The following is a 16,595-nucleotide window of genomic DNA, read 5'->3' as shown; positions in this document are numbered from 1 at the left end:
CAATAATCATTAAATGTTTGGGATGTAAATTCCCCAGCATTGTCAAGTCTTATTCTCTTCATTGTATGATCTGGGAATTGTGCTTTTAATTTGATGATTTGGGCAAGTAATTTTGCAAAGGCAACATTTCTACTTGAAAGTAGACTAACATGTGACCATCGTGTAGAAGCATCAATTAAAACTATGAAATATCGAAATGGTCCAAATGCTGGATTAAGTGGCCCACATATATCTCCCTGAATTCTTTCCAAGAATTTTGGAGATTCAGTAGCAATTTTGTTCATGGATGGCCTTATTATAAATTTGCCAAGTGAACATGCAGAGCATGTTAATTCATCTGATCGGGGAATTTTGACATTTCTTATTGAATGTCCAACTAAATGTGCTATTATTCTTTGCATCATCCCAGTTGCCGGATGTCCCAAACGATCATGCCATGAAATAATCAAATGTTTGTCATCTAACTTCTGGTTAGATACCATATTGATTTCCACGGGTCGTATGTTTATACGATATAACCCCGAAGAGTATGCTGGCGATTTCTCATATATATGTTTCTTGCCATGTTTTTCTGCCGTGAGGCATATATACTCTTTTTGATCTGTCGTCATTGTTTCTAGATGATAGCCATTTTGGCGTACATCTTTAAAGCTTATGAGATTTCTTCGAGATTTACTCGAATATAAAACATTATTGATTATTAATTTTGTTCCATTTGGAAGCATTATACAAGCCTTTCCAGATCCTTCAATTAATTTAGCTGACCCGAAAATAGTGTTCACATTTGCTTGAAACAACTTTAGTTGTGAAAAATAATTTCTATCTTTTAAGATAGTGTGAGTTGTTCCACTGTCCAAAAGGCATTGATATTCGAAACTAACTTCAGGTAGATCCATATCTTCATAAAATAAATTTGAGATAAGTTTAGAATAATATTATACAAACTTTTATTGATGATAGAGATTAAAAGTACATGACTAGAAATTTAAAATACAGGTAACTAAGAAAATACATTAAAACATAGCATATGTTACATTAGTAGATGAGAAACCTAAGCATTGTTGTTTTCTCCAAGAATGAAATCATTTCCAATTTCAGCATTATCCATGAAACAATCGGATACATCAAGGCTGGGACAAGGAGCATTTTCCTCATTAACATAATTTGCTTCTGCATTTTTCTCTTTGCCCTTTACAGAAGCCTGGTAAAGATCTACCAGATGTTTGGCCGTATGACAAGTACGTCCCCAATGTCCTGTCATGCCACATCTATAACATGTGTCTTTTCCTTTCGAAGGAGTTTGTTTGTGGCTTCCAGATGACTGCCCCTTCTGTTTTTCAAAATTTTTGAAATTACTGTTTCTTTGAAAATTGTTTCTACCACGACCACGGCCGCGTCCGCGATAATTTCCACGGCCATTGTAATTTCCACGTCCACCTCTTCTTGTAGCATTTGACTCGGGTGGATAGGAATTTGTTGCATTTGCCTCATGATGAGTGGCCAAAGACCCAATTGGTCTTAGGTTATGATTTTTCAACAAAAGTTCACTATTTTTTTCCGCAACAAGCAATACACTCATTAATTCATTGAACTTTTTAAAACCTCTTTCACGATACTGTTCTTGCAACAGTGTGTTGCTTGCATGAAAGGTAGTGAGTGTTTTTTCAATCATCTGTTCATCCGAAACTGGATGATCACAGTATCTCAATATAGACATTATCTCATGTATGGTTGAATTATAATCAATTACAGATTTGAAATCCTAGAACCGTAAATTTGTTTAATCAAATAATGCCTTAGGAAGGAGCACCCTTTTGTGGTGTCCAAATCTTTCATTAAGGCAATCCCATAATTCTTTGGGATCTTCAACCATCATGTACTCAGTTTTAAGGCCTTCATGTAAATGATGCCTTAACAACAATAAGGCTTTTGCCTTATCTTGTTCAGTAACAGGTTTTTCAACAGTCATTGCAGAATTGGTAGTATCAGTTGTTTGACCAGAGGGACTTTTATTTTCTTTAACAGTGTGCTCCAAGCCTTGAGCTTTCAAATTCATCATTGCATCCACTTTCCATTCCAGAAATTTCTTTCCAGATAAATCTAAGATGTTGAACAGTCTTTTCATAAGGTCTCCCATTTTAGCTACAACAAATTACGTGATAATTAGTTTATAATAACAAATTATATGTACAACTCACATGTTTAGTTCTTCCATATTTATAATTAAGTTAATAAGACACGTGATAATTAAATTTAATATAATAATAAACCATAAATAATATAGTCTTTTCTCCCCCTTAGTTTATTATTGTGAGTAATTATATGATTAGACAAAAATTAATCATGTTAGTTGCAAAAAAAAGCAAAACGACAACAATAACAGTAGTAACAATAATTATAATGATAACGGTAATATTATACAATGATGATTAATAACAACAAACAACATAATAAAACAAAAACAAGCTTTTGATATACTAAAACGACAAAATAAGTGAGTTTTACTTATACATAATGACAAAAACTAATATTGCTACTAATAGAACTACAAGTGCCGTAATTAGAAGGAAATATTGTTTTATCTTCCTTAAATCTTCTTCAAAGGTGAAGTTGTGGGTGTTTTGGGTGTTTTGGTTGTCGTCGTCGGAGAACATATTGGAGAAGAAGGGGGTGATAAAATTTTTAGGTGATTTTTGGATAAAAAGTGGGAAGGGATAAGGGATTTGTGGTGAAATTGGGGGAAAAATCCGCCTTTTATAGAGGTAGGTTTATCCGTTACTGTTCTGTACAACTGTAAATATATCATATAATAGTCTAATGTACTGGCATAAAATTATGGTCCATATATATATATTTATAACTGTAAAAGGTTATCACACTGGGAATGCAAGCCATAGTGGTCCGAGAGCCCTAATATCTATAAAAGATCATGGGTTCGAAAACGGAAAGAAACACAAAAGTATGTAAAAGTAAAAAAAAAATAATAAGTATAAAAGGCTGCATCCTTTTGTTAATCTAGTTAATAATATGCATGCAAAGTTACTACTTAGCAATTATAATAACTAAGATCAAAATTTACGTAAAATGAGTATGTAATATCAACATGAATCAAACAAAGAAACATCAACAAAAGATGATAGTAATGAATTCACAAGTAAGAGAACTTTCACCGTTGTTTTTGAGGTATATATAATACAGTAAATGTTTGAGTTTCTGGTATAGAGGATCCCAAATATGAGCAACTATAGAGCATACTCCTCGAAACATTTAGAAGTAGATAGTATTATTTGTTATAAATTTTTAGAAGTAGGTATAAATATATCTGACTGGAAACTGGTGCTGATAACGTGTTAAAAATATTTTACTGATAGTAAGATATTTATCAATGAGGGGATGAAGATAGGAAGCAAGTAGTAGAATGGTAGGAAAACTCTTTCTTTTGTTTTCCAACCTCAAGTTCACAATACATGAACTTTCATTTATATAGCCAAAATAATTGAATAAAATAATATACATTATTGTACTTTATACAAATTATTGTACTTAGTAAAGTCTTCATTGACTTTAATTACCACATGTGAAGTTCAATTCAATCATGTTTCTCAACAAAACATACTCCTTTTACGGTGTCGATTTCTTCTTTTTTCACAATGTCAATTTATATTTTTTTTTTTTTGTGGGAATATTGGATTAAAGGGTGGGATATGTGAAAACATAAACCGCTAATTCTGTTTGATTTTTTTTTTAAAAAATATGCTCCAGAGTTGATTTTGCTGGCATGGAGGGTATGCAGGGAATTTATATAAAAAAAAGAGTAATTGTGAAATTTTTGTTTGTTTAAATAGTTTTAAGGGAAATCACTCTAAAATAACTCACATGGAATCATCAAAACAAATTGGCTGATATTGATTGGTAATTAGCTGGTAACTGATTGATATAACTTGTTGTATTAGCTGATTTGACACGTTGGTTGTATAAATGTTTAGTAAATAATTGTTACTACCACTAGTAGAAAAATTGAAAAATGCACCGCTAATTGGCCACCGGTTTTTGAAAACCGGTGGCTTAATTAATGGGCGGGATTAGCCAAACCGGTTTTGCCACCGGTTCAAACCAAACCCGTGGCAATAATTATAAGGCCACCGGTTTTGAACCGGTGGCAATATCCAATTAAAAAAAAAAAAAAAAGCGGCCCATATAAAAACCCCAAACCCAAACCCTAATCACTCATCAGCCTCCCTCTCATTCTCTCTCTCCTCTCCTCTTCTTCTCCTCTTCTTCTGGTTCGTCATTCTCTCTCTCCTCTCCTCTCCTCTCCTCTCCTCTTCTTCTGGTTGAGATCCTCTCCTCTCCTTTTTCCTTCTCTTTCCTATTCGATCTCCTTCTCCTCTTCGTCTTTTTTTTCCTTCTCTTCTTCGTCTTTTTTTTCCTTCTCGATCTCCTCTCCTCTTCGTCTTTTTTTTCCTTCTCGATCTCCTCTCCTCTACGATCTCCGCCCTAGGTTAAACCACCACCCCACCACCTTAAACCACCACCGCAACAACAACAACGAAGACATACACGAGGTTAGGTTTAATTTTGTGTTTAATTAGTCGATTTTAATCGATTTTTGGATTTTGTTGGGTTTAATTAATTGTTAATTAGTCGATTTTGGATTTTTTGAGTGTTTTCATCGATTTTAATTGATTTTAATCCGATCTCCTTCTAGGTTCTATTTGATTTTATTCTGGTTTTTTTTTTCGATTTTGAGCTCGGGTTTTACTAGTTTCTGGGTTTGTATTTTCTTTTTTTATTTTTGGGTATTTTTGGGTTAAGTTGGTGGGTGGGTCTGGGTGGTGATGGTGGGTGTTCGGGTGGTGCGGATGGTGGGTTAAGGTGGTGCGGATGGTGGGTTAAGGTGGTGGGGTGGTGACTGGTGTGAGATAGTAAACTGATTTTAGGGATTTAATTTTATTTTTGTTTAATTTTTTTCCTGGGTTTTTGTTTAATTTCTGGGTATTTGTTTTTGTTTATGTGGGTTTTAAACTGATTTTATTCAATTAATGGTTACATGCAGTGTTTTGGTTTTTTTTTTTTCACAGTTTATTTTAATTGATTTATTTTTTTGTTTTAATTGATGCAGTTATATTGATCAAGATATGAAATCGAAGATCCAAGATGCAAGAATAGTGAATTAGATGTTGTATGGGGTTTTTTTAGATTTTAATGTTGTAATTATATTTTAATTTAATATTGGAATTTTAGTTTGTAAATCTGATTATCTTAATTATTTGGAATTGTTTTATGAGAAATTTATTTGTAGTTATTATATACTGGTTATTGATGAATATATGTGTGTTTCATGTATATTATGCATATATATATGTTTGTGCAACATTTTAAGTCAAAAAAATGCAAAAAAAAAAATTTTTTTTTTGTTTTTTTAGGGTATTATTGCCACCGGTTAACCGGTGGCAATAGTTGTTTGTACAAAAAAAAAAAATTGCGGGAACGACTATTGCCACCGGTTAACCGGTGGCAATACTTGATTTTGCCACCGGTTCAAAACCGGTGGCCTTTTGTCCTAGGTTTTGCCACCCCCCCACTGGCCACCGGTTCAAAACCGGTGGCAAAGGAGGGTTTTGAACCGGTGGCCAACCCCTTTTTTCGCCTAGTGTACTTATTAACTATTTTAGTGTGTATAATAACTAAAAAGCAAGTTGTTTTAGTCTCATGTAAAGAGCGATGGTAAATGTCGTTGTCCATCATCTCGCAAAAATAATTCCTTTTGGAGTTGAGCAAGTATGGAATAACCAAGTCCCAATTTATAGAAATTTGCCCCTATGTTACTATCGACATGTTGTCTATTCATTAAAGAACTAGTTGCGCTTTCTCTGAAAAAACATAGTTCAATATTTAATAAGTTAATTTTAAAAATCTCCTTTTTGAGATGATTCAAAAGAGTTCTTTTAGCCCAAAAAGCTTTCTTAATAAGCTATATACCAAACACTCAAATTAGTCTTTTCATTTGATTAAACCTCTAATAGGCCTCATCAATAAGCTAAAAGCTATCTAAAAAAATTCTTTACCAATCAAACAAAGTCTTAGTAATTCAATAACAAAGATAAGTTTCCATTTCAAAACCATAAAACCATAACTTTTAATTATGAAAAATAAAAACAAAGTAATTTTCGAGCTTAAAACTAGTACATAAATAAAAAAAAATTAAAATTTAGTAGACAAGGTTTCTCAAAAAAAAAAAAAAAAAAAAAAAGGTTAATATAATTAGTTTATATGAAGGAACTTTTTTTATTTAATATGTTATATATTTGTTAAATTCGAATATCGTTTATAGATGACGTATGACTTTCAATTAATTAATTGATTTACCATTAAAAAAACTAATTTTATAATGTCATAATACATGTTGAATTTTGTATAAAATTATTTTTATACACAATAAATTAGTAGCATTATATATACTATTAATTACTCCATTTATGACAAATAGATTAGACAACAGGTTTTGGTCAAATTTCAAGATTATTTCTACAATTAAAACGTGACATATAATTGCTTAGTTAATATGTTTGATGAGCATTCAATTTTGAAAAGAAGGTCGGGACGGAATATGTATGAAGCATATTCAACGAAGTTCATAGTAATTACAGAGTATTAAACAAATGAAGGAAGAAGAAGATTTTTCCAGGACAATATTCATTACCGACAAGTATATATAATTTTGAATTTAGTAAATATAGCCCACACCGAATATAGGGTACTAGAAATTTGAAATCCACAAGTAGCAAAAAACCTGGTTCCATTAGCAAAAAAACAATCTAGAGGTATTTATGTTAACCAAACCCATGAAAAACCTCAAATTCTCAACCATATCCTCCAAGATATAGTTCATCAAATCACCAAAAATAAGGCTATTAATAGACTAATAGTAGCTTTGAAAGTTTGAATAAAGAAAATTAGCATTTATTATGTTTCCTGCCATGAAACCCCCTCAAAAAACTCAATCTTTCGCACCTAATGCTATTACATAGTTACAATTACCATGGTAACTTACAACTTTGAAAATAATTAACTCATTTTGACTCCTTCATTCTCACACAATCAAAATTAACTCCAAATTATTACTCATCTGTTTCCAAAAACCAATAAACTAAAAGGAACTTCTATTAATTAACTAATCACTTGTACCACGTATGCAGTGTACTTACTAATAAGTAACCATGGTAACAAAATGATTTTTTTTTAATTATACTCAACTTATTATGGGTTTGGAAAAACTGTCAAATAAATAATGGCAAGTAATTATAGGACATGAGTTACAATCATGAAGTAATTAGTGAAAGAAAAAGAGAAAGATGTGACATGTTTGATGATATCCGTGTTTTCGAATGTTTTAATTTGACTTTTGACATTATTTATATATTAAAATTTTAATTTATCCAATTTTTGGAGAAAGATAAAACATAGTAAGAGTTGCACATAGAAAACTAAAACAAAAAAAGTGGTTGTATATAAAAAGCTTAAAAAAGAAATATAAAAATAAATAAACATTAATCACAACGATCCACAAGTGTTTTTGTCATGAATGTTTAAATTTTACAAGTACGAAGTACCATTTTAGGAATTTTTTTTATCTAACGCTTATATCATTAAGCTTTAATTTTAATCAATATATGTGGAATAAATTTAATTTTATCATTAATATGAGTGCATCATTATATATGTTCAATAATGTAAGTTTGACTAATTTACGGTTACTCCTTAATTTACTGATGGTCAAACTTCTGTGATTACATATTTATATGTCAATAAATGACAACGACCAACTATTAAGTCTAAGAGTAGTATTCAAGACTCAAAATTAAATCCCGTCTATATACAATCCAAGATGGTTTATATGTTAAGAAAACATGAGCCACATCTACTTTATGAACTAAACACACCCAAAAACAAGAGTCCATAAGATAGGACACAACTTATGAAAATGAGCCTATTTAGACTCATAATTGAATGCTGCCCACTTCTTCTCATTTGCTTATAAATATAACTCATTTTGCTGCCTACTTTATTTGTAACAACACCCAACAACAAAACACAAAAAATATTAGAGAGAGAAAGTTTAGACAGAGAAAGAGATGAATGAAGAAGACAAATGTGAGGTTTGGGGTTTGAGTTTAAGCTTAAAACCACCAATAATCACAAATCTTGATCATAAGCCTATTTGCAAGAGAGAATCCCAATTTTCCAAAGGTAAATTATTCTCTTTTATTTGCAAATAATATATTATAATTCTAATAATTTTTTCTTATGTAATTGTGCTATAAATTTTTGTTCTTTATTCTAGAGTTTTTACATTTTTTTAATATATATATAAATTTACAAAATAATAATATAATAATTTAATCATGTCAAAAAAATAAAAAATCTTGTGTAATTGTGTATTTGTGCTATATATATATTTTTATTTATTCTAGAGTGTCTATATGTGTAAATATATATAAAAATTATTGATATACTTGTATAATGCTTCTAAATGTTTTTGATGCCCTAATTAATTCTAGAATAAAAATTGCATGAAGAAATTGCTAGTTGGAATTTTGTTTATGTTGCATAAAAATTAAAGATAACACTTTTTTTATAAAGCGGAAAAAAAAAAACAATCTTTAAGGAACCGAGAGAGCATGTTGCCTCTAGTGGTAAACGTTGAATGATTAAAATAATTATACAAGTATTATTGTTTTTGTTATTTTCACAGATGAAACAAGCCCACAAATGAACAAACTGAATAATACATTGGCTATGATACCAAGGATTAATAAGGGGTTAAATTCAAAACAACCTATAGATATAATAGATTTGGAGGAAGAAGAAAAAACAAGCAAAGTAGGCTCTCCAAAGAGCACCTTATCATGTGTCACCGGAAAAAGGTTTGGAGGATACAGAGAGGTGATCAGTGACGAAGAAGAGGGTGGCAACCGAGGCGGTGGCGAAACCTCTGCTGGTGAAAGGAAGAAGCTTAGGCTGTGCAAGGAACAAATCTTGGTGTTAGAACAGGCTTTCAGTGAACATACCACCCTTAATACAGTCAGTTTTTTATTTCTTCTCTCTTTTATTTTCTTATTATAGTACTTTAATTTTATTTTATTTTATTTTATTTTATTTTATTTTTTTTTTGACGGATAGTACTTTAATTTGTTTTTATGTATTTTAATAAATTTGTTTTATTTTGGTCATTGGTAATTTGGTACGTCTTAAAATTAATTTTCAAATTATTGTCGTTGGCCGTTTTGAGATCAAATATATAAACATGTTTTCAAAGCTTATATGATACACTTGGATGTGCTTAGAATGCCGATTTTGGGTTTACATATGTATATGATAACCACACATCATACGTGTGAATGAGTGTACATAGCAGATATCACGAAGCACCATTCTCGATACTCACGATTATGTTTTCCAATATCTTCTTGGATATATGATATTTTACCAAATTAGTCAACTAATATTGTATTCATGTTTTTACAATTTCATTGAATTTTCAGAAGCAAAAGGTGGCATTGGCCACACAAGTGAATCTTAGACCAAGGCAGGTGGAAGTTTGGTTTCAAAATAGAAGAGCAAGGTATGTAATGTCAAATTTTAGACAATTCATTTTTGATTAATCCATGAAATTTATTTCCAAAAAAGTGAAATAAAATTGAACATGTGAATGTGTGATTGGTTGAAATAATTTATGAAATGAGATGTAAATTAATATTTGTACGACAAGAAATAATATGATTTGTAAATACGCGTAGAAAAAAAAAAAAAAAACTTCAAAGTATTTAATTTGTTGAACGTTATGGTTTTGTCTAGTGAATGCAGAGTTTCTTATATAAAACGTCATAAATTAATGAAAATGGGTTCATATATTTATTTTGAAGTTGGGTCGTACAAGTATGTTGGTAATTAATTACTTAGGATATAAGAGTGGTACACTTGTTTTCATTTGATTTATGATTTCAGTTATTGAATCAAAAACATTCATGATTTATTTATGACAAATGTCGATCGATACTAAAAATTGACTTGAGTAATTATTTTTTAATGATTTTAACTTAATCCTTAAGGCTGCATATATCATTTTAACACGTAATTTATAATTATTAAAAAAATTACGGAATTTTTTCGATGATTGTTAAGTTGTTATTTTGTTAACGATTAGTCGATTAATATTTTGCTGTATTTTCCGAATTTTTTTTGATATATTCAGGACAAAGTTTAAGCAAACAGAGTTGGATTGTGAGCAACTAAAGAAGTACTGTGAGACTTTAACTGGAGAGAATAAGAGGCTAGAAAATGAGGTGCAAGAGCTAAGGGCTTTGAAGTTCTCTCCTGAACATTCTATGATGGATGCAAACCACCCTCCTAAAACCCTCACAATGTGCCCTTCATGCAAAAATGTGTCATTCTCGTCTTCTTCCGCCACAACCAAAACTCTGGCTGGTGAAACAGGACGCTCTCTGTTGGGTGTCTTCCACCAGCGTACACCACTTACCATACAGAAGCTCTCATTTACAATTAACAACAATCAAGCGATTGAATCCTCTAAGCCTTAATCATAGTATGAAGTAATTCATAGTTTTAGTTTGGTTTAGAAGTTCTAATGTAGCAGTTGGCTATACTATATACATTTACTCAAGGTCAAAGTTGACTTAGGTGTTGAAACTTATGAGATTTTAATGTTATAAAAGCATGATAAATTCGGATATTTGAGTTAGTTGGTAGGTAGTTAGTTTGAAAGAGAACAACTTTCCTAGTTCAGGTTTTAATGACATAATGATGTATACAATGATATAAAAGTATATTATAAATTGTCTGATTCATGCAGCAATTTTCTCTGTTTGCCTTGTATTCTTGTTTGGATTAATCACCTGAAAATGATAGCTGTGTTGGGGCATGTCGCATTGACATGCTCACAGTTCAACAGTATGATTAAAAAACATGAACATGTGGGAAATAAATAAGTTTATCCGGTTTTGCGGATAATGATGATTCATCAACATGAGGTTTTCGATATCTCTAAGAAACTTAATTGGCTAAATTAATTGACATCCATATAATCATTATATAATTAAAACAAAAGCTCTACCCTGGTAGACGCCAATCTGTAATAATTAGACAACTGGACTGAATACAAAAGCTTCCGTTTTCACCCATCTAAACTTCTCAGACACGAGTCCTTAATTTGAAGGTATCTATACTTGGTTGTGAGTTGATCTTCAAAAGCTCTAATTAGACTTATTGGCCCTTATCTGAAGTTCTGTTCTCTTAAGTTTGTTTTCCAAGGTGAAAAGAGCAAAGCCAAAGTGTACCAATAACCTTATCATCCAGGGATCTAGCCCAGATCAAGAACAGAATTAATAATGCTGTGATTTCGTATACTGAAACCAAACAGTGACAGAAAAAAAGAAAAAGAAAAGAAAAAAAAAAACAAAAAAGAAAACAGAGATTGGGTCAATGAAAATTATACTCAAGTTTATGCTACAGAATTCTTATTCTATAGCAGATAAGTGATGCTATAGAATTCTCGTCTGGAAACCAAACAGTAACTCAAAGACTCCATTTCTTCTCTGCATGATCTAAAACTCTCAGCACCACAGAGCAAATCTCCTCTTTACATATAGAAGATGTGAGTCAGTCATATAAACAACAAAAATCTACATGAAATGACCTTAGATGAAGATGATGATCTGAAATATTTTTCTAAAGGAATGTATTCTTTGATATATAATGAATAGAGCTTAGAAGTTTTGAGTTCCACAGGGGTGAGACAGAATACTGCCAGAAAAAGAGTAAAGGACATATGCATATGTACATATCTTAGCAATTCTGCATATCTATACTCCAAGAAAGAGATGCACAAGGGTGGGTGTAAGACCATTCCAATCAGAAAGTCCTCTTGTGCGAGTCTTGCGAGATTTATCTTAAGTTGAATCACACTGTATTCGCTGTATCAGCAAGACAACGAAGTATGCATCCTAAACCAGCTCTCTGAGTCAGCTTTTCATGTATTCTGAGGCACTGTTCACATGTTGGACGATCTCCAGTTGACAAACCTCTGTATAAGTACCTAAAATAAAAAGGAAGAACAAATTTTTGAGTTATTTCATACCACGGAGCCCAAGCCAACAAGAACCTAGTCCAAAGGATTGAAGTTTTTATTTTTTCCTTTGCACAAGTCAATTAGTGACTTAATTCCGTTGTGCTTTATTAGACTTTAAAAAGATAATTGAAGGTAAAGAACCTATTATGTTATCTATCAAATGTCCTGTCTTATGTGATATATGTGAAATGGGGTTTAAGAATTTAGAGACTTCCATTTCCTAGCTTTTCAAAATCACTTATTCTCAACGAATCATCCAGTAACAGGGAATACCCAATATCAAAGAAGAAATTGAAGAATTTGCAAACACAACTTTCTAAGAAAAAACCTTGAAAAGCCTGCAAATTATATGCAACATTAGACTATAACCATCAATTAGAAAATGCACTATTCCTGCAATGTTCTAGAATATATCAATGTTCTCTCACAACTAGGGTAATACCTTTGTGATGAATCATACGACCCAGCCTATAACCCACCCCATACAAGTCTGTACCCGTAGGCCCAGGGTTGACAAGCAAGTCAATGGGTTGTTCTATGGTCAAGTTGCGGCAATCGAAACACATGGAACAGCAGAAGCAGGAAAGAAGGGGGGCTTGAGGAACAAAGAGCAAGATGACAAAACTCGTTAAGAACTTGAGGAAAGCAAGCAACAAGTCTCTACATTGTCTAATTATGGTTTTGCTATTTTAGCTAATTAATCACACGAATCTATCCTTAGTCTTAGATGTCTTGCGTATAAGTATGTAGTAAACTTAGCACTTAGAATCATCCAGAAATTGAGTGTCTTGTAATTGAGAGTTGTAGCCTCAAGCTACATTGTGAGATTAATGGCCTCAAGCCATTGCTATCCTACTTACATTAATCAATGAAATACTCAAGCTTTTCCCTTAACTAATCCACAATTCTCTTCGAATTAACTGTTACAATCGCTAATCCATAACAACCTTGCTGGTATGCAATCATATATTAAGGCCTCCTTTTTCTTCCTCATTACAACCTAATCATTAATAATTGCAGGTACTAAACTGTTTTCCAAGAGTAAACTATAACAAAACCATGCTTCAGATCCACTGTTATCCTCTGGCATCAAATTTCAATTAAGACAATACCAACATACATAAAGCTATAAAAGACTCATGGATCTAATTATGAACAAGGTTCAGAAAAAGAGGAGTGCATTCCAGCATGCTTCTGTTGCAAATTTCAAAATCGACATAGAGGAAGAAATGAGATCCCAAACACATCACAAATTTCTATAACAAGGTGTTCCACCACCCTTGCTCTCCAGTCTCCATCCAGCACCGTATCCCAGTATAAGATGTATGTGTATATCAATGAATCACCTCCCCAAGAAAATAATAGAAGTTATAGAACCACAAAATCAACTTGCAATCATGGACACATCTATGATGTACTCGGGTAATATGTCAAGCAACTGTCTACCCATTGCAAAATATTTTACAACAAATTGATCAAGTTCATCCAGCAAGAGAAAAGAAAACTACTTTACATAACTTTTCTAGTGCATATCCATTAGACAACATCCAAATCTGCCATTGGTTTCAATATAACTTTGAAAGCCCTTCCATGTACGAAACGGGGACGTGAGTTTACCAAAATCACCTTCCATCATCCCAGATATGCACATAGAGTTCCTCCATCTAAACCTAAAAATTCAATTTCACAAAATATCTAATTTGTTCAAGAATAACCCATTTAAGTGCTTTCAAAAACCAGCATTTTGGTATAAAACCGTAAAAAAATCCAACTTTTAACCAAGAATTCTAAATGCATAAATTTACCTAATCAAAGAACTGATAGAAACCAACAAATTATGAAAAAAAATTGAAACCCAAGATCAAAATCAAAGTTGCATACTTCATGAGAATGTCATAATACTCAGAATCTAAAGAAGCCAGCATCCCATCAACATCTTTAATCGCCATTATCGCCCGATGAACCGCTATCCAATTCGCCGACTGTATATTAATAGCAAAACATCACTATCAAATCAAAATTCGAATCCAAAATCACAAACCCTAGAATTTTCAACAATAATCAAATTATGAAATCAAAAGCAAAATGTGATAGCTAACCTTGCAGCGATCATCTTTAGTAATGGCAGATGAACCTTCGAGCGCAGTTTTAAGAGCTTCAACTGGTTTATACCTTATTTTTTGTAATCAATTTTTTAAACCGAGAATTAGAAATGAAATTGATCAAAAACAGATTGAAATGTTGAAAAAAAAAAAAAGAAATTGAGAGAGAATTGGTATACTGTTTGAGCAAGCTTTCGATCTTGCGAGATTTGTGCTCGATTCGAGTGATGATGGCTTCTGCATTTTCAGCTTCGATGAAATCTTCGTGTCCTGCCATTATTTTTCCCTCTCTTTTTCTACCTCCAAAAGTAGGAGTTAACACAGTTTTAATCACTACACTTCCACGCTTTCAGTTTCTTAATAACTTATTAGTTACTTGTTCACAAGTGCAAAAGGCCACAATACTGTAGTCGTGGTCGTTTGGTTAAACATCGAAAGTACGGACTTGAGAATATTGAAATAGTATATTTCAAAAATTCTCAATTAAATTGTACCAATACTATAATAAGTCATTTGAATCTTACTTTATATTTTATGTTTTCAATTTAATAACAGAAAAATATCATCTAATTAATAAAATTTGTTGATTATAGAGATTATTTAGCCATCATTTCCCTATACACATAACATATATTGAAATCTAATCAAGGAATCAAAATTGATTTCAGGAGAATCTGAGAGAGAAGCTCTCCACTTGAGCTTTTTCTCACTCTTCGCACACCCAAAATACAATAATAGTGTTATAATATTGTCTTGTTTTTGCAAACTTGTTTTTGGTTTAGTATATTTTTTGTTCATCTAATTATTATATAAGTTTCTAAACCCTGGAAGAAACACTCTGGATGTCATAATGCTCTATAATGGAGGACCTCGAGATTGACCGAGTAAACCTACTTCAATGCTAAAATCTATACCCAACCGAAAGCAAGTGTAGATAGGGAAAACGTGTATTTGTAGAGAAGTGCGAATAATTTACCAAAGATGTTAGAGCAATACTTAACGGGACTCTCAATTAGAGTATATTGTAATTTGTAACAGGCTTGATTTACACAGACATCTACGGGTATAGCACAAATAATATTTTGCATGAGACTTCTTTTCTTTAATTGTGTTATTTCGTTATGTTTGGTCTATTATACAGTAACCTATAGTTATTTTAGATCAATTGGGTGTTACATATCCCCATAAAATAACAAAAAAATGCTTAGCTAATTAAGTTAATAAGTTCCAATATAAAAAAAAAAAAAAAATTATGAATATCATAATTTTTGCAATATGCATTATTTACAAAAACACGCCATTTTCATAATATAATTACCATAGAATTAGAGGGAAAATAGAGAATATACCGAAAGAAAAATCCTCTGTCCCGAATCCCAAGACACTTTTTTCCACCATTGCAGCAAATCTCACCCATGAACACAAACCCCAGGTATATTCAAAAAGCAAGAAAAAACATTTTGCATTACAAAATTGTATAATCCCCAAAAGTGGTATCAACAATCATAAATCAACGGCAAAAGATAATGTCACTCACAAATTCTTACCCTTTTTTTAACCCCTTTTCAAACACACATACATACACACTCTGTTTTTTCCTGTTTATCCGGCCCTTTCTACTCAATCATTCTTCTCTTTCTTCATTTTCTACCATTTTTTCAACTCACCCTTCTTCTTCTTTCTCTCTCCTCACTCATTTCAACACTATCTTACCCTAATTCTCTTCCCAAAAATAAAAAGGAAAAAAAAACAGAGGAAAACAGAGGAGATTTTAGCTTGTAATTAATTGTAATTACATCAAATGGAAGAAGATGCAGTTAACTTTACAAAACCCCATTTTTTTCATCAACATTACAATGCTGAATTTCAGTTAAATCCCAGTACTAGAGGTAAATCTTGCTCACATTTCTTCCTGAAATTTCTGTTCATTGCTCTGTTACTTTCTTTAGTTCCTCTGTTTCCTTCTGATCCTCCTGAGTTTATTAGCCACACTATATTTGCTAAATCTTGGGAGCTTATTCATCTTCTTATTATTGGTATTGCATTGTCTTATGGCTTATTTTGTCGTCGAAAACCGGCACAAATTCCTCCTAAAACCCAGATTTCTCAACCATTTGCTCCTAATATACTTAACCATTCTTCAATTTTTGACTATGAGGAAGGTAACCCATCTAGGGTTTTTGATAAAAATGTAATCCCAACTCAAAGTTTTAATCTTTCACACTATAAAGCAGAACCGTTAGCAGATTCAAGGAGACAGAATTTAAAGTTTTTTGATGAGAGGCCATTGGGTTTGCCAGTTAGGAGTTTAAGGTCAAGAGTAGTGGATAGTGACAGTGAAGAAG

At 31.9% G+C, this 16,595-nt stretch overlaps 1 protein-coding gene across 1 annotated transcript; it reads right to left on the bottom strand.

Annotated features, from left to right (window-relative positions):
* Positions 1-11,728: 11,728 nt before the first annotated feature.
* LOC145585568 (actin-related protein 2/3 complex subunit 5A-like) lies at positions 11,729-14,585 on the bottom strand. Its single transcript, XM_081642270.1, has 4 exons — positions 14,430-14,585; positions 14,248-14,320; positions 14,030-14,130; positions 11,729-12,115 (listed from the first exon to the last, which is right to left on the bottom strand). Exons 1-4 carry the CDS (start codon positions 14,525-14,527, stop codon positions 11,980-11,982), a joined length of 408 nt encoding a protein of 135 aa, XP_081498396.1. The 5' UTR covers positions 14,528-14,585; the 3' UTR covers positions 11,729-11,979.
* Positions 14,586-16,595: the final 2,010 nt, after the last annotated feature.

The sequence above is a fragment of the Chenopodium album genome, chromosome 16, assembly GCF_948465745.1.
Source record: "Chenopodium album chromosome 16, dcCheAlbu1.1, whole genome shotgun sequence".
In the NCBI taxonomy this organism is placed as follows: Eukaryota; Viridiplantae; Streptophyta; class Magnoliopsida; order Caryophyllales; family Amaranthaceae; genus Chenopodium; species Chenopodium album.
The sequence above is the reverse complement of the archived record's forward strand: the minus strand, read 5'-3'. Positions and strand labels throughout refer to the sequence as shown.